The sequence below is a fragment of the Tympanuchus pallidicinctus genome, unplaced genomic scaffold, assembly GCF_026119805.1.
Source record: "Tympanuchus pallidicinctus isolate F22 unplaced genomic scaffold, pur_lepc_1.0 scaffold16, whole genome shotgun sequence".
Classification (NCBI taxonomy): Eukaryota; Metazoa; Chordata; class Aves; order Galliformes; family Phasianidae; genus Tympanuchus; species Tympanuchus pallidicinctus.
In genome coordinates this window covers 20,343,603-20,362,945 of record NW_026294679.1, presented here as the reverse complement: position 1 = coordinate 20,362,945, position 19,343 = coordinate 20,343,603, and the positions used below count along the sequence as shown (strand labels likewise).

The 19,343-nt window shown below is 43.6% G+C and overlaps 1 protein-coding gene across 6 annotated transcripts in view; it reads right to left on the bottom strand.

Annotated features, from left to right (window-relative positions):
• The window catches only part of KAT6B (lysine acetyltransferase 6B), a 93,950-nt gene extending 77,157 nt beyond the window's left edge, over positions 1 to 16,793 (bottom strand). The window contains exons 1-3 of one of the 6 annotated variants that reach the window (XM_052678211.1): positions 16,520 to 16,793; positions 16,159 to 16,229; positions 8,877 to 9,758 (exon numbers count right to left, since the gene is read on the bottom strand). In XM_052678211.1, the coding sequence (XP_052534171.1) occupies positions 8,877 to 9,497 (621 nt within the window). In that variant the 5' untranslated portion in view covers positions 9,498 to 9,758; positions 16,159 to 16,229; positions 16,520 to 16,793. Of the gene's footprint in view, positions 1 to 8,876; positions 9,759 to 14,644; positions 14,896 to 16,158; positions 16,434 to 16,519 lie in introns of those variants that run through there. The other 5 variants (XM_052678209.1, XM_052678207.1, XM_052678212.1 and 2 more) reach the window with 5 other exon arrangements.
• Between the last annotated feature and the right edge of the window lie 2,550 nt (positions 16,794 to 19,343).

Here is a 19,343-nt window from a genome sequence, read left to right as displayed (position 1 = left end):
TTTTTCATCATCTTTTAACTGTATTTCTGTGTAAACCACTTGGCGAACTACTGTTCATTAACCAAAAATCCTAAACACTTCAGAGAATTCCACAGTGCCTGCAACTTAAATTTTACTCTTTCTTACATTCTTACACAAGAATAGCACTTCAAGCAGCACTAGCTATCAGCACAACATAATGGGATAAAATCAAGTGCTGGACAGCACGTGCAAAGCGTGTACAAACCTATCACAGCCTATACGAGGCTCTACTTCTATTACAGATTCTTCCTAGATGAGAAAAGATCAGCAATGACTCTCAGACAACTTCACTGAGATCACACACAGCTCTTCTGTGCTGGAGTCCTGTGTATAATTCAGAACAGAAGCCTCAAGGCTCACCCTGGCAGCACAGTACTTGGTATCCGATGGGCTGCACTGCCTCAGTGGAGGGAGACAGACGACAGCCCCTCTGCCCCTCTACAGCCAAAACACAGGAGAAAGCAGAAATTCCCATATGTTCTTATTTCTTACTGCTGAGACAAGAGTTAAGACTTGGAGTCTGCATTTTTTCCTTCAAGGTCTTTTTCCTTATGTAACATCTTCTCTACAGCACAGCTTCAGGTCACAACAACCTGCAGAAACAAAATGACTCACCTAAGCCAAGTACAGCAGCCCTGGGGTTGCTACACAGCCATCACTAACAGTTCACATTACTCTAAGTGCTTAAGGACTGCCTGTACTTGTAAATAAGAAACCTCAAGCTCTTCTATGAGAACACGGAAAGGAAAGAAAAATAACCCTGAAAAACTACATGACACCAGTTATAATTTCCCTCAATAAACAGTCACATAATCTGACAGGAAAAAACATGAAAGCAATTTTGCTTCAAATTTACTTCAAGCCAAATTCTATTAAGAGCAACATCACTACAAACACATTTAAGTAATGTTAAATTGCTCTAAGACTCTGGGTGCATTACAGCAACACCCATTGGAACTGCAAGTCTAAGTTTGAGGAAGAACAAGGGAGATAGGGAAAAATACAGAATTTATTGCTAGATTCCACTATCAAGAAGATGTAAGCACCGACCCTTCAGAAAACAGATCCAGAAAGGCCTTTTTCACCACACTGCACTGACAGCACTCACTGGAGCTCTTAAACAGCAGTCTTGTTTCTATATTTCTAGGAAAGAAAATGGTTGCAAAGAGCTGCCATATATCTTCACTTAGCTTCTGTTAATTGACACTGGGACAACTCAGGATTTTTTTTTTTTTTTTTCCAAAACAAATCCACTAGCCCTATCAAGAAAATGAGGCCAACAGTGCCCATCTCCCAGTCAGTTTACCAGTACTGAGTTACATGGGCACAGACTTGCATCAATGTATCAGTGCATCTTCCTCAGACTGGTTACTGCTCTGCAATACCACATGCAGCATCTCCTCAAGGGAAAAAAAAACTGCACCATTGCCACACAGCCCCATGCCAGATTCCTGAGTTGTTCTCAACTTTTTGTTCACCAGTAATGAGAAGAAAGGAGAAAAAAAGCACACGCATAAGTTCATTAAACACATTAACAGTATTCCAGAAATAAGAACAAATCTGCATTTTGGAAGTGAATGTGTCCAGTCACTGCCTAAATTTAACTGTAAAATGCACCATACAAAACTCTAGCTTAATTCTTATTTTTAGTTTACATTCCTTGTCAGGTTTTGTACTCCTAGAAATAGATTTAAATTCTCATTTGCACTCACACTTAACAATCTTATTGATACAAAATGAGAAGCCAGTCACCACAGGCATCCTTAACAGAGCCTTAAGTGAACAAACCAAAATTCAGTATTTCCTACTGCATCACCAATGGTACTCACTTCCCAGTTTCCTTAGCCTCAAAGAGCCAAAGATGTGAAGCACGTTCTCCATCCTGCCCATCTCCAACAGCTTAAGACAGTGAAGGAAACTGACAAAACCAAATTTCCAAAGAAGCCTGATATGAGACTACATAAGTGTTGCCCAGGTTTATGAATATCAGAAGCAGAAAAAAAAAAGTTAAGACTCACTCACTAGTCAATTAGATACTGGAGAATTTCACCAAAATTCCACGTTCCTGATAGCAATTCAGTGTAAGTTCAACAGATGTCAGTAGTGGCACCATTACCACAGTACATTCACAGTTTTTCAGATCAAGAAGCTTTCCACTGAACTTTCAACTTTTCATGCTAAGTTATTTAAGCACTCTAGGTCATTTAATGAAATTACAGTCAAGTCATCTACAATGCCTGTCATTTTCCTAATTGACAGAAGAAGGAAGTCACTTAGCAAGACAGTATAGAACAGTGTCATAGCAGCCATTAGCATACAGAGGAAATCATTCTAGTTAACAGATTGGTCTGTCTCTCATCAGGTAGCCATGAGTGACAGCATTAGAGATGCCAGCTATGTGGGGCTTGATTTGACACAATTCATCCTCAGAAGGATGCAGACACAGTCTGAGCCTTAAGAGTGTTCTTCCACTATACAAAAGGATGCAACATTTCCCCATTTTATTCCAGAAATGGAATATCCCACCCAAAACAGGGCTTAACAATCAAAGGAGGAAGCCATGGGTCTGTCCTTAAACCCAGACAGATACAGTCCTGAAAAAGAAGAGAGATTGCCTTTTGAACTAAGACACTTGCAGGACCACTATTTAGCCATTTCCAACTACCAAACTGGAAAATGGTTGTTGACTGGCAGTTGATCCATACTCAGAGAACTTTAAGGACTTTAAGTGTCAAGAAGTAGACTATCAGAACTGAAAGTTGGCAAGGTTTTCTGTCACCTGTTTTACAGTCAAGTTTCTGCAACACCAAGAAACTGCATGGAATGGTTACCATGTTCCAGCTGGCACAGAACAAAGACCCAGGAGTCAGAACTCCCAGCCAACAGGGGAGAGGAGAGGCACTTGGAAAAGGTGAGGACACAGCACTGAGAACACATCCAAGGCAGTTCTCCCCAATTCTGAGGAAGACTTCTGACATTTGTGAATTCTAAAAGGAATAGTGAGAAAGGATATATTCACATACTGAGTACTCAAAGAAAAATTCACCTTGGAGGGAAAGAAAAAAAATACAAAGGAGCAGAACATTTTAGTTTAAGAACCAAATGTCACTTCCAGTTAAAACAGAAGTGTTCACAGAAAAAGAAGTTGATGAATGAACACAACTGCTGAACTATGCAGGTTGTCTTTAACTTACTGCTGTCAGCTTCAATACAAGCCTCTCTTGGCAGTACAGCCCAATAATTAACTTCGAAGATCAGCTAAAAAGAGAATCAAGTTTCAGCAGTCCTTAGGAATAACTAGCTTGCAGTATAAGGCTTGGAATGGCTCATCATGATCAACAAAACTCATAAGCACATTGTGTTCAACCACATTCCTACGCTAAACATTCAGCCTGGGAAAAGAGGACAAGTGAGGTCTTCCCTGATAGTTCCCTGTAGAGCTACAGGCCCTGAGATGCAGGCCACTCTCCCAAGAAATTAGGGCAAGTATCTCGTAGACTGAGAAGGGATGCACCAACACGGTAGTGTTTGTCAAGCACCACTAACATTGCTTAGTCTTGTCACCACAAAGATGTTATAAAGACAGAAACACAGGCTACCTCTGAAGATAAAAATCTCCTCAACTGTAGCACTGCAGAGAGTCTCTCGTAAACTTACCTAGCACTGAATTTATGGGCATAGAATTATCCTCAGGGCAGAAAAATTACCTCCAAAGTAAGGCACTGAATACTCATGTGTGCAAACCAGTGAGACAGATTGAGCAGCACTTTCCTTCTTAATTTTTCTGTTTCTACTCAATGACAAGCATAGAGGCCAGAGGGAACAAGGCAGATCTAGCAGAGAAACCTCAGCCAACTGCCACTTGTTGCCTGCCCACAGAAAAGCAGGAAGCTGATGAGCAAAGCAGGGAGGAGCCTGGGTGCCAAAAAAGCTTCTCTATAGATTGGACCTTTGCCTAAAAGACAGAAGGAGGAACACCCAGTGTCTGCACTGGCACAAGCTGCGTATTAGAAAACAGAAATTCAGCCCATGCCAAGTTGCACTTTGAAAAGTGAAACGCACCTAAGCCAGCAAAAACAAAGTTTGATAGGAGTTGAGAGTATTAAAACAAACAAAAAACAAACAAACAAACAAAAAACCCACAAAGACAATGGTTTTCCATGAAGGTCACCTTAGAAATACAAACTAAAAGAGAAGGGAGGAAGGTAAGAAAATTTTTTCATGCTAACAATCCAATGGAAACAACTATTAATACAGTTGTTGAGCTGCATAAAAAGAATGTTCAGGACCACCACCAACATGCAGTCCAATCAAATGAGCCACATGTGACTGCCTTTGAAAGTACACTTTAAGTAGCAGCTCTACTGAACACAGCAAATACGTTGCTACTGAGATATACCCCATATTCCATTGCCTCTTCATCTTTTTATATCAATGTTTTCTGTTTCAGTTTCATTCAAAAGTGTTAAGATGCATTGGAAGCCTTGTCTGCAGGCTTCTTCAGATTCACGTCTACATAACACGTGTGCTCAGGAGATGGACACCTCTTGAGACCTAGCATGCTCCATACAGTTTCCATACAGCAGAACATTCCTACTGCTTGTTTAAGTGGCAAGAACAAGGAACACAGCACACACCCAGGAAACACCATCAATATGGCTGCTCTCCAACTGACTCCATCTAAGACAAAATTAAGCATCCATTTAAGGATTTTAACCAGAACTTTTAAAATTCCATTTTACTGCTGCATTTCCAGAAGCCTATTTTCATGTAGCACAGAATGGCCAGGGTTGGAAGGGACCCCAAGGATCATGATCTCCAATCCCCGCCACATGCAGGGCCACCAACCTCCCCATCTAATACCAGACCAGGCTGCCCAGGGCCCCATCCAATCTGGCCTTGAATGCCTCCAAGGATGGGGCATCCACAGCCTTGCTGAGCAGCCTGTTCCAGCACCTCACCACTCTCTCTGTAAAGAATTTCCCCCTGACATCCAACCTAAATCTTCCCTCCCTCAACAGCATTTCCAAAACCTTCCCCAAGCAGTTATCTACCCTTTCAAAGAGTTGATTCCCCTCCTGTTTGTAGACTCTCTAGGTACCACTTAGCATATTCAGGCTTGTGTCCCCCTCTGTTCACATCACTTCCTACCACGTTCTCAATTTTTACACTGCATTTTCTGATTAACACACTTATAAAGCCGTTTTCAAAGTTGCTGCGTGAGAGAAGGTGTGAAGCATGGCAGAAAAGATCTCTATGTAAGGCTCTGAACATAAGGAAGAATGCACGAGAGCAGTTAAACTTAAAACTAACTAAGCACTACAATACAGCAAAGTGCTAAAGAGCAAACTACTGAACAACGAAGTTTTCTTTTTCTGCTTTCCTGTGTGTGTTGACTGGTGTTTGTTTCATTTTGTGGCTTTGTTTTTTTTTTTTTTTAGTTTTTATTTATAGGAAAGAAAAAAGCATTCAAAGTCTCTATCCTAAAGGATATAACTGTTTTCAGTTTCCTTTTGTTGTTACGAATTGTCCACTCCTGGCTGGAGGCTGCTCCTTTAACATAAATGTAATGCTTTAAAACAGACATCTATTCAAGTGCTTTGCTTCAAGTTATCCATCCACATCAAGCAAGTGGCTACCTTAATGTAACCACCAGAATTCCAGAGGTAACTGCAATGTCACCTCAAAATTTATGCTACTCTTTATGTTTTACACCATGTATCAACCATACAGCAGAGACCATGCAGCACCTGACAGCAATCTGCCCTTCCTTGAGCTTTGTGCTTGCAAGCTTTCATACAGAAGGGAAAGGCAACCCCCAGAGACACCACGGAATGGCACAAAAATCCCAACAGCTGCACCACACTTCCAGTACCTGGAAGTCCACACACCACTGCCCCAACCCCAGAGCTAAGATGACACTTGAAGGAAACAGTGCTTCAAAACAAGCCCTCCACTCCAAGCCAGCAGTAACAGGATAAAACGTGGTAACACAGGCTAATGCTTCTATAATCAACTGCAGTTACTTCTACCTCAACTTAAAGGACAGGACGGTATCTACTGCACTGAATCGCTCACTCAGTACAGAGGCAAGGAAAGCAGCTCTGTACCACCAACCAGAGGAAAGTTTGGCAGTTCTAGCTCCCCATTCCACACCATACACTGAACACCCCCACAATACAGCCAAGGCTCCAAGTCCACAGAACTAACTTCAGTGACAATGCACTACAGCAGTACTTTACCTTCTCAGCGTACCAGGCACCCTCATGCCTTGGAGGGGGAAGGATCTCCAACACAAAACACCACCCCACCAGTACTGGTTCACCTGTTACTCAGAAAGAAAGCTGAGCAGTCTGCAATTGGTACTACAAGTGTGAAAGTTTAGACTGTCAAAGAGGGAGCTCTGAATAGAGACAGACTTTGAACGCAGCAAGTCTTAACAATTCATCAGCAGGAGAGAGTTATCTATGCACCTGCACTACAGTCCCATTCAAGAAGCTTCAACAGACATCTAAGCAGATTTCTGCAACTTCTCCTGTTCTTTTCATCCTTGAAATTAAGTTAAAGATAGAATAATTGAACTTCACCTCTAATGTTTAAAAAAAAAAAAAAAAAAAAAAAAAAAAGAGAACGCTAGCTTTTATTAGAGTTAGCTACATGACCAGTCAGACAAAGAAACTCTAAAATACACTCATTTCCCCAAAGTCTAACAGTTCCTGAGAGACATCACTTGGCTATGTTTTTAGTAGGAAATTAGATAAATAATCTTGACATTCCTCATACAGCCACCTAAATACTTACAATTAAAGTAGCTGGACAGCTCTCCTGCAGCGTTGTTCTGCTCACTCATAAATTGTCATTAACATCAAAGGATCATGCAAGCACATCCCAGTAATAAACAGACATCTGTTTACAGTCAGATGCAGAACTATCATTTCTGAAGTATATTCAAAGCCATACAGCTGGAAGACTAGGAAACCTACCATACTTAAAGAAAGCCTACAGGTATCTGCACAGTAACAGAGTATCACAACTAGGCACTGCACTTGAGGACATGCACTACATCAACACACAGCAGCATATTTATCAACCTTACATCAGCAGTAGTTACGTAGCAGGAAGAAATGCATGTTAAAAAAAATAAATATTCAGCATACAAATCACACTAATTTTAATGCACACAAATCAAAGCTTATTTTTTTCTTCCTCTTTTTTCTCCTTGCTAAAGCATAGCAGATTTGTTGGGCTAACTTCTCAAAGACAGATTTACCCTTATACCAGCACCTTGCTATGGCAATAATGGCTCCTTCAGCACCATGACCCAACTAACATTGCTAGCAATGGATGCCATTCCCTGTAGGTAGTCTAAGAGGGAACATGTTCATTCCCATAGAATTCACATGAAGCATCATAGCATTAAATTATCTCGGTTGCTCAGTATTCCAGTCGCCACATTTTTCATGTCACCTCAGACTCAAAATTACAGAAGAATCTCTGAATACTTAAACAATAGACAGCTTTATCACTACAAATAATTAACTTCCTTACAGTGTATGGCTACAGCAGTAATTGCACAGTAAGCAACACTTCTGAATTCCCATTCTGATTACTGAGCACCACTCCCCATGCACCCTTCAGACACTGAAGATGTCCAATCTGACAGAAATCAGGAGAAATTCATGTAACAGCAACCATACTTAAAGAAACACACATACACACACAAAAAATAATCAACCTATAGGTAACTGTTTCCTGTCACCTCTGACAGCTCCATAAACAACTCTTCTTCAAAATGTGCCTGTTTCTTATACAAGCACTTTCTTCTCTATGCACTTTAGCATCTTAAGATCAGCTCAAGGAAAACAACTGAGAACCATTCAAAAAAATTTTAAAAAAGCCCAACAAAACAAACAAACAAGCATATTACAGTAACTCGAAAGAGATGCTAATGGCATCTCTACAACAACAACACTAGCTGGGATATTCCACGCCAAAAAGAATTTTGCCATCAAGTATTTAAAAAAAAACAAAACACATCACAAATTACTCAGTCTAAAAGAAATCAACTCAAGTTGAAGAGGTTGCATCTTTCCAAGTACAATGAAAAAAATACAGTTCACCACACTAAACGAATGATCAAAATGCCTGCAAGCTTGTCTTTTATGCTAGCCCTTCATTAAGGAAAATTGACACATACATCTCCCCCACCTTCTTTCTCAAAGCTGTGAATAAGAAACCTGAAAACAAGAGCCAAGTATTCAAAACAAACAAACAAACAAAAAAATAAAATCACTACACACAAGTCCAAGCAAACTGAAAATAAGAAGAGGATTCTCAAGTATCACAAATAACAAATATCTCCCATAATAGTTACATTAGCTTTAAAACTACAGTTAATATGGGGCCAAGTACCCATGTACACATATCTTCAGGAAAGAAAATTAAAAACATTCTAAGAGTCTTAAGCATCAAGAGGTCTATGGTAGCACTTCAGCTGGTGTCAAAACCACAAGAAAAATCCAATACATCCACACACAAAAGGAAGAATGCCACAACCAAATCAGATAGCAGACCTCAGCAACACCAGTCCACCAAACAGAACAGTCTGATACTTAGGAGAGAGCATACAGCTGCACTCTTCCTTGCTGCTCTCCTGTTTAACTATCAAAAAATCCAAAAAACATGCTGTCCACCACAGAATCCAGGGATCTAAGTGAACACGCCTTATCAGAACCGATTCTACATGGGTCTTTGACAAACATCCTCACTTACATACACGTGAATGGCTAAATAAAGAACAGAAAGAATCATTACTTCTGCATTATCACAGTTCACTTCCATTTTTTCAGCCTTACCTGATCTTTTTCATGGGGTAGAAGGCTGACAGGTGGAAGAGAAGCTGGGAAACCACTGGAATATTTAGGAGCTCCTTTGCTTTCCAAACCACCATAATTCACTCTATACTGAGGTCCATCCTTCAGTAATCTGCCATTGTTCACAGCACGTTTGGCCCCCAGACGCAATCTCTGCTGAAAGGCAGGATTGTTGAAAATACTTGCTAGGTCATTTTGACTTCTCAAATACTTCTCTATGTTCTTCAGTGAGGAGCCACTTGGTTCTTGAAGCCCTTCAATTGCTCTTCTCAACAGTTTATTCCAATCCACATTACGAAGCTCATTACAAGCTCCTCTAGATCCTTTAACAGATTTCGGAATAGTGCCAGGTTTAACAGACGAAAACCGTCCAGGATTATCTGGGTCCTTGTAGGACGCAAGGCCTTTGTTGGTAACTTTAAGAATAGAACCATCTTGAACACTAAGTTGCAGCTGCTCCGAAACAGTCTTCTTATCTAATCCATGGGAAGCACAAACAGCGTGACATATTCTCTCTTCAGATGGCCGTTGCTTTTGCTTTTTAACTTTTTGTATAGCTTCAAGAATCCACTCGGTATAAAGTGGGTTGGCAAGTTTTACCATGGTTGACCAGTAACGGTTTACCCATAGAGGTTCCTCCTTATCCTTTCAGCAGATCTTTCGGAGGCCGTTCGCACCTCAAACACAAATCAAAGGACTCCACACACCGCTGGGATTCATCTCAAAAATATCCATCCTGAGGAGTCAGAAAAGGCAGGGAAATATCTGCTGGCTGGAGCTTCCAATTACTTGACCAAAATGGAAACGTAGAAAGGATTCATTCATGATGACAGAGGTACATCCTCACAGAAAAAAGGTACAACCCTGAAAGAGAAAAAGGAAGAGGCAGGTGAGAATGCTTCATGTTGATGTAGTGAAAACCAGGATGCATGCAGACACTCATTCATTGGGTAGATAGATACTGCAGTATACAAAAAGGTTTGTGAGGTTATCCAAAACATTTGATTAATCCCTCCCCACATCAAGCAAGCTATCATAAAATCCTTACATTTTTTACATCATTCAACAGGTTTAGCTCTCTTAAATTCCATCACCCCAACATTTAAGCTACTGCTGATTCAACAGGAAATTCCCTTTCATGCTACACATCTGCAAACATTCTCAAAAATACTAGCTGCCTACAAATCACTCTGAGATCCATCAGTATAAGAGTATGACCACATACACAGATTATACATATACTGTATAAGTCTCTAAACCGGTGAAAGTCAAATTATTAACCACTGCCACTTCTTAGTGTGCTATGGCATGTTTTGATTACACAACTGAGAAGAATCAGTCCTTGAGTATCAGAATGGTGTCAGCAGTACTAAGTCCTGCATTAATGCCTAGCTATCCTGTAACATAGATGGTAATTACAAAGGCACATCTCACACCAAAGTGTGCAGTTAACAGGCACCTGTTTTTGATATAGAGTCTGAGGAACAGAAATGAAAACAAAGCAACAGCACATTTTCACATAAATACATGCATATTAGCGTGAAAACATACACAGGAGATCATATCAACAAAACACGTTTCAGTGATCCAGCTTAACATGATCCATAGTAAGTAAAGAAAAATCATTCTTAAATTGAAAATTCAGGGGCTACAGAAACTTACTAAAGAAAGCCTTAAGAACCATTTTGATTGGAAGTTTATTGCTTTCATGGTTTGGAAAAAAGACAAAAACCTCACAAATAACACAGCAGTCATCTAACAACTAAATGTGAGCTGACAGCTTTTTTTCCTGCCATGAAATACAAGCAAAAACTTTTGAAGACACAAACAGGACTGCACTGTATGAGCTTTAAAGTAAAATAAATATCACAAGTGGGAAATCATCATTGTCAATAGATGAGCTGTCTTGTAAAGCAGAAGATTCAGCAGTCTCTTAGCAAAATTCCAAACTGAAGCAATCTGAAACTACATTTCTTAAGCTCTGGCAAACAGCCTACAACAAGCAGTAATATCTATGATTACATAACTCTTGGCACTCATTTATATTCATTTATTCAAGTCATCTTGCATTTCAATCATGTTTAAAACTTGAGCGAATTTTAAGTTGGGGAAAAAAAGGAATTGATACAGTAATACTGTTAAAAAAAGATTGCACTGTAACTCCGAAGAGAACAACTACAGAAAAAAACCCAACAAGTTTGTTCTTATATCGCTGCTCTCCCTTGAACCTCCCAAGAGCCTGTTTAAATATAAGCTACTGATCATGCTTCACAAATTATTATTATCTACGCAATGGAATTAATAACAAAGAAACTGATGCTATTGGTGAGCGTGAAACTCTTCTGCACCTCAACAGTAAAAACAATAATCAATGAATTTGTCATCCTTAAGACCTGACTGCAGCATAAGCATTTCCAGACTCAGAAAAGTTAAACTGACTGCCAGGATGAAGAAACATTCCTGACACAAATTCAGGGCCTGAAGAATTACCTGGCTCTCGTACTAAACCCCGCTACACAGACTGGATGATGATGCTTGCTTCCAGTCTCTACTCACACAATTTAATTTGGTAACAGTTATGTATTTTTCAAATATCTGCAATACAACTATTTTCATCTGTAAACATGCATTTTAATTCCATCCCCCTGACAGCATTGCTCAGATTCACCAGTTTCTCATGATACCAAAATAACTTTGTAGTTGCAAAATGCAAACAAATGCAGGGATTTCAAAAAGAAAGGTTCCAAAGAATTACGAACCCTATGAACCAGAGTCACAAATCAGACAGTGAAAATACAGTCATACAACAAACAAAGCAGAACTCCATACATAAAGGAGCGGACATTTGCTCAAATTGAGGCCTTTTATGCTTTGCCCTTCATTCTGCAAGGTCTTTGTACCTGCACGTAACACTGCAGTTTCCTAGAAAGTCAGCTGTCAGTGCAGGAGTGGTTTAATTAGACTGTTCTACCAGGAGTCTTCACAAAGATGGTCAGTACTCAATTAAATGCTGAAAACTGCTGCATTTGCTGAGTCAGACATACTTTTCTCATCTTGAAACCTACTGCAGCACTATGATATTACATTTCATACAAGCAACCACATCACTTCCATTAAATTCCAGAACACACAGAGCAGGGTCTGTTCCAGGCGCCCGGATACCAACGAACATTTCAGTGTAAATGCTGCAGCTTGTGGGTTACAGGAATTTTTATTGGCCAGTGACTGTGGCAAAAGGTGAGCATAAGTCTATAGCTTCACGTAAAGCCTGCTCCTTGGTATGGGAATTTCACTGCAATATACATTCAGAACTACATTTTTATTTATTTAGTTAAAATTCCCCATGCGTAATGCCACCTCCTACAAGCTAGAGCCTACTAAATCAACACTGGTCAAGTCTATCAGCATGAGCATAGAGCTTCCAAAGCATGGGAAAGGGTATTTCAAGAGAAAAGTCCAGATATTTCACATTCACTCCTTCCAGCAGGAACCAAGTTGCTCTGCTTTAGGAAACCACATACAATTCACCCAATCCAACTTTGGATTTGTTTTCCCACAACCAGCAGTTTCAAGTTTCAGCTGTTCTGCCACTCCGACTGCACATGTTCTTGAGGTGTAGTTCCCTGACCTCCACAAGTGACATGACAAGGTCTACCATGCATTAGATTCTGAACAACCTCATAATAACAAATATCCCTGCCTGCAACGTAATCCAGCTTGGTGACCCCAGAGCTTGAAGATAAAGAGGTCTTTCACAAACCAGATTCTGCTGTGGCAGTTATTGATCCGAGATTAACCATCTATAGATGTATACATACACACTCACTCAGTACATTTAAATAGAAGACAATCTACTTTAGAAACAAGTTTTTCAGATTCATCAGAAAGAGGAAACAGGCAACTTCAAAACTCTAAGTTCAGAAATTTATTGTCCAGAGATCTTGAGGAAATGCCAATTTTTAAAGAGAGATTATAAACTATTTACTCATTTCCCCTGTCTTATAATTAAACAAGTTTTAATGAAGCCCTCAGCAGCATCCATCCAGTCACAGATCGGGTTCTGCAGATCTTAATGCATAGGACCACTTTTAGTTTTACTGCAGCAATCATTAAGCCCTATGTCACACGTCCTGTTTCAGCTTCCACACTCCGTAATATCTTATTTTGAAAGCAGTAACATCTCAGAAACTTTTGATTATGTTATGCTACCAATCACATCTGTTAACAAGTCTACTTGAAGAGCTGCAGAACACAAGCACTGAGGAGGAGGTGTGTACAATACATTACTTTCAAAAACAGGAAAAGCCATCTCTAGTCAAGGCTTGTCCCTCCACTTAAGTCATAAATTATCAGATAAATACAAAGAAGTTGCAAAATTGCAGCTAGGGATTTAGAATGAAAGTATGTCCTTAATAAAATGCACAGCTATTGTATAGTTGGTTCTAATTAAAGAATGCAATGACTGAACCTGTCACTCCTAAGTGTCATCAGTAATCCTTAATCTCATGATGAGGTATTTTTTTAGACTGAGCGGGTATCTGGCATCATTTCCAAGTGATCTAGATTTTAAAAACAAGCTACCTGTGAGAAAGAAGAATGTAAAAAAATATAGTTTAGTTTTGTTCTGAGGGAGGAAACATAACAAGTTCCTAGACAAGTATCTAAAAGTATTTTGTAAAACATCCTCTCAAGTCTTTTTCGGAGGTATTAATGACAAATTCACAGCAGTTGTCTTAGATGTAAACGAAGGTGAACTTTGTAAAACAGATGTTAACACGGCGGCTACCAAGAAAAGAGAAGGAGAAAAACAACAACAACCAGCAACAAAAACACAAAAGAACAACAACTTGTGCAACCTGCCGGTGACCTGAGAGTTACAATTGGATTCTGCCCCTCCTGCCTGCTCCTCACATGCCAGGAACAGCAGCAGCAGGCCAGCTCTCTGCTGCAGCATCAGGGTCAGGTAAGGATTGCAGCAGAGAAGGAAGGAGACTGCCATTGCATCCAGCGAGCTCTTTGCCATTTTTTCCCCTCCAAACTATTCTTTAAAATGATACAGCTAATCAGCTCCATCCTAACACTTCCATCCCAACTACTGATGCAAGAGGCAAGGTATTTGATTCCCCGACAAAACAGCGGCACCTAAATAAAACACAGAGAGAAAGGAGATCCTGACAAGGACTACCAGTACATGATTCCTTCAGCATTATGTCCATCATGAAGCCATCTACTGTATTATTCTCAGTACAACACGTACTGTTTAACAAGGAACAGGACTGACACTTGCCTTAAGCACAGCCACACGACAGCGTCTTCAGAACTACCCCAACAGAGTCAGGGGCACCGAGAGCAGCACACGTGAGCCAGGAGCCGAGGCAGCGCTCGCACCCCGTGAGCCCCACGAGCCGATTTAGGATGACACGTTAAGAAGCAGCTAGCAACACGACAGCAACCAGCACCGCCACAGCAACCAGCACCGCCGGCATCACCCAGATGTACCCCTCTCGTCCTCTATCGGGGAAGTTCGGAGCACTTTAAGACATCGCGGCTCCCTTCCCCAGCAGCCGTTCTATCAGTCAGGGGCCGAGCCCTACCGCGGGACGCCCATCCCCACAGCGGTATCCGGCCCGCTGGCTGCACCCCGCGGGACAGCGGCGGGCCCTGGGCCAGGTAGCGCGCACCTGCACCCCCCAATGGCGGGGCCCGGGCCACGCCGCGCCCGCCAGGCTGCGCCCCCCGGTACCACTCACCTCGCGGGGCCGGGGTGCGGGGGGAGGAGCCTCCTCCAGGCGCCGCAGCGGCTCCCCCTGCTGCCGGCTCGTCGTCCCCTGCTCCCGCCGCCGGGCTGCGCCGAGGCGGCTGCCCCCGCTGCTGCGCTGCCCCCCTGCCGTCAGCCGCCGCTACTCCCCCTACCGCCGCGGCTCGCCTCGCCTCACCTACGCCGCCATTTTGTTTCGCCCTGTTGTACTTAACGTGAATCCGACATGACACTGATTACAGCCCAATGGAGTCCCATTAAAACCTTACCTACCCCCACGCCCCGCCCACCGGCGCCCGCCATTGGGTCGCCCTGCGCAGGCCGTTCTACTTTCATAGGCTGCGCACCCACGTCCATCAAACGCCCACACCGGCCCCGTTCCGCCCGGCAACCGGCCCGCCTGCCCCATTGGAAGGCGGGGCGTTGTCAATCACGAGACACGCCCCTTCCCACCACGCGCGGCCCCGCCCTCCCTCCAGAAAGGGTGGTGCCGGGAGCTGTCATTGGCTGCCAAAGCCGCCACACAGCCGCGCGGCCCGCCGCCTCCCGCAGCCCGGCCCGCCTCATTGCTGGGGCCTCGCACGCCGGCGATTGGTCTCCGACTGCCGGCGGAGGAGCGAGTTCTCTAGGGCCCGCCCTCCCGTTGGCTGCCCCTGCCGTCCGTCTGGCTCCCCCGGCTTCGCTGCCCTCCCCCACCCGCCGCTGCCCCACCCGCTCCTGCCGCCGAAGTTTGTTCGGGAGGGTGAGCGCCAGGAAGAGACACCGGCAGCGGCCGCCTCAGGCAGCCCGGGAGGGCGGGCGGGCGCGCGACACACACGATCGAGCTGCCTTAAATCTCGAGCGTCACGCGCGCGCTTCAGATGCTGCCGCTCGTCCGGGCGGGCGGGATGGAGCGGCGCGCTCCCAGCACGGCCCTCCCGAGGTGCCTGGCGCTGGCAGCCGCTTATCGCGCACACACACCCCGCACCGCGAAGGGAGGGAGGGAGAAGGAGGAGAAGGAGGAGGAGGGGTGGAAGCGAGGACGACGACAATGACTCCCGGCTCTACAGCCGCACGCAGCTCCCTGCAAGTTTCGCCATGCGAAGCGCAGGGACTCCTCTGTCACCCCGCCTGCGAGGGAACAATTGCCGCCTCGGCGAGGCGGGGTGTGAGCACGCAGCGCAAAACCTCGGCCATCCGCTGCCTCCCCCCGCCCCATCAGCCCAGCCATCGCCTCCTGCTGCTGCTCCCCGCGCCTGCAAAGCGCACCGCGTTGCAACGCGTTTACCGAGCGCGAATGTCTGCAAACACGTGCATCAGCCTCCAGTGCAAAGGGGGGGGGGGGAAGGGAAAGAAAAAAAAAAAGAAAAAAAAAGAAAAAAAAAAGTGCCCCGGCTGTGACAAGTCCTCTGCACCGCGCGAGGGGAGAGAGAAGGGTGATTACGGCAAATCGCAGCCCGTCACCCAGCGCGGAACCAGCCCCGCCGCACGCTCACCGCTACCCCGCGTAACTCCGGGCAATCTGACCTCGGCTGCAGGTCCCCTCCGCCGGCCGTGACCTCCTTTCTCTGCCCGTGCGTGCGTCTGCAGAGCGGTTCCTGCGGAATGTGCTGCCCCTGAAACGCGATCGCGGCTCCTCTCTCTCTCTCGCTCGCCCGCTCCCGCTCCGTCTCTCGCTCGCTCGCTCTCTCTCCTGGCCGCAACCAGAGCCAGAACACAACAACAACACGGCCTCCCCCACCCCCTTCCCCAAACACACGCCGAAGAGCCCCAGACGAGCCGGGAGGGGGTGGAGGGAATCCCCCGGCAGTGGATGGATGGCACCGGTTGCCTTCCGCGAGCCTCTTCGCGAGAGGGGGCAAAAAGCAGACGGATGCCGAGAGCATACCTTGTGCCTCCCCTCCTCCTCGGCGGGCGCCTCTTCGCACTCCCGGCGCTAAAGGTGGACGGCCGGATCGGCTCCGGCGGGGGAGGGGAGCCGCGCCGGCAATTAGCGCCGAGGAATTAACGCCGAGCCCGGCCCGAGCCTCGGCCTCCCGGTGCGGGCGGGCGCGGATCGCGAGCGCCGGTGCGGAGACACAGGACCTGATAACAGCTAATTGAAAGGTTAATCTACATAGGCTGTGACAGAAGAGGTCCCTCCCCACTTTTTTATCTGCTGTTGGCAAGTGGGAAATTGAGAGCTCCCCCCACCTTTTTCCCTCAAAGAGAGAAAGAAAGAAAGAAAAAAAAAAAAAAAAAAAAAAAAAAAAAAAAAAAAAAAAAGAGAGAGAGAGAGAGAGCAAGGGGAAAAAGGAGGCAATAAAGTTTGGGGGAGGCGCGGCCCCGCGGCCGCCGTTGGGCTGAGGAGGGGGCGAGCAGGGCGGGAAGGCCGTGCAGCCATGGAGCCATGCTGCCAAGGGCCGCGCAACCAACGCGTGAAAGTTTTAATTCTCGAGGTGCTTTTGTCAGTCATGGTTCGCAAACACCTCTTTTCGTTCAAGTGACCAGACATTGTGGGCTGTGGGACCAGGCAAGGGAGGAGGAGGCGGTCCTGCCCACCTGGGCAGCTCCTCCAGTTAGCGCCAACCCTGAGCCCCATTCCTGAGCCCCATCCCTGACGTCCTTTGCCATGTGTTTGGGTGCCACTCTGCCAAGCTTTATAGGATTAACGTCTGGTCCTGAAAAGGAAAAGATAAAGTATTTATATAAAATAATAATAATAATCATTGTGCACACAGAGGGGGAAAAGAAAGAAATTAGAGTGGGTGGCAAATGACCTCCTACAAAAAATCAGCGAGGTCTTTCCTAGATCATGTATTGCACGTAGACCAGTAACGGGAAAAAATGTTTCCATAATAATGTATTAGCCATTTAGGTTTAGTGTAACTTTTTCAGTCAATTCCTGTGGATACTGAATAAGGAAGCTCCTTAGTGATGTTTCAGAGCGCTGTAACATTGAATGACCTACTTACAGACATCACCAGGTGAAAATGTTTTTCTAGCGCATAGCTGTGATACCGTACCTGTTGACTGAAGAGCTGGTCTTTTAATGGCCAGATGCAGCCTTTTAAATGTAGAACAGCAGACTGAAATGTGTAGTAACCTAATTTTTATTGGAAAATCCTTCAAAGTTCATGTATTATGTAGGATTTGGCTGTGATTGAAAATGGTTTTTAAATTATTGGAAACAATATAAATCATTATAGCATAATTTGTAGCAACGGCATTCTGAATGTTGTGTCAACATTTCCATTATAGACATTTTTTTTTTTCCTGGGAAATTTACAACTTGTTTAGTGGTAAGAGAGAAAAATAATCTCTTGAAACTGAAACTTGGCATGGTGCAGCCCAGTTCAGGAAACAAAACACTGGAGAAAACTTGACAATCTGTTTGGCCATTTTAAAATTATGAGTGTGCTGAAGAATAACAGAAAAAAAAAAATCATAAAAGTCTCTACTTTAAATACATGTATTTGTCCTCTTTATAAAAATAAACTTTAGAGGACAATATATCCTTAGGTATTGAGTTCCAGGTTTTAATATATTCAAAAATCTTTTGTTTGAAGATAAAGTCCTACGGATCTTGACATTTACAGGTGTATCTAACACTTTGTAAAGCACATGAACTTCTTTATGGATTAATCATTCTCCAATGAAGTTAGATCCGCTATCACTGTCAATCTGTCCCAAGAAACAGTACTACTATTTCAAAAGAATTGCAACATGTGAATTTTGGGCAGTTCAACTTGAAAAACAATTGGTAGTCTGAAACAATGTGTGTTGCACAGACAAACCATACGTGCCAGAAACACTTTGGAGCTAACCAAGAATGTCTAGTATGTTAGGCGCGTTTTGCTTTCTGATCTAGATAAGAAATCCTTCTTTTCTTCTGTGTAAACACAATAATTCCCATTTAAAACTGAAGCTCTATTAAAAACAACCATTGCAAAGTTATAAGCCCATCCAAGGAAGTCAGTGTAAGCAAATCAAATAAGCAAATCAAGCAAATAAAAGTTGAGCATGTATGTCTACTACTGCAAAACTCTGGGGCATCTACTCTCCCACATACTTTATAGAACTGATGAGGTACAATGACAGTTAATGCCCCCAGATAGCAACAAGTGCCTGGACGCCTTCACATCAAATATACCCATCCATCTTCTAAAAACACATCCCTATTACTAAAAGTAAAAAAAATATACAATGCTCTCTAAACTCAAAGACACTCTCATCTGCTTTTAGAAGGAAGTTCTATGGGCCAGTTCACCCTGTTCCGTTAATTTCCTTGCTTCAATTACATTGTAAACACTGTTGTGTTTGTTGTTTTTTTTCTTTTTTTCTCCCTTTGGAAGAATATATTTGGTTGCACATCTGCATTGAAGTGTTCATAGTAACCATATCCTTACTTTCAACTGCCCTTAAGATGTTTCCAAAACCTCATGTACAGTGGCTATTTTTGAATCACAAGAAAGAGAAAGCAAGAAGCAAAGGGGGAGCATGGTGGGAGTTAAATTCAATTCTCAAAAATCGAAATCTGAAGATTACTGTATGTAGAGCAGTGAGACTATAGTAAGTCAGGGTGGAGACTTAAATGAAGGCTAGCCACACGCAGACCAGATTCATCACTGTACAGAACAGAAAGCGAAATTAGAGTTTGAACACTTGTCTGAAATCAGCAAAAATATTTTTGTGCATTCAACCACTGCCATATATAAGATTTTTTCTTTGAG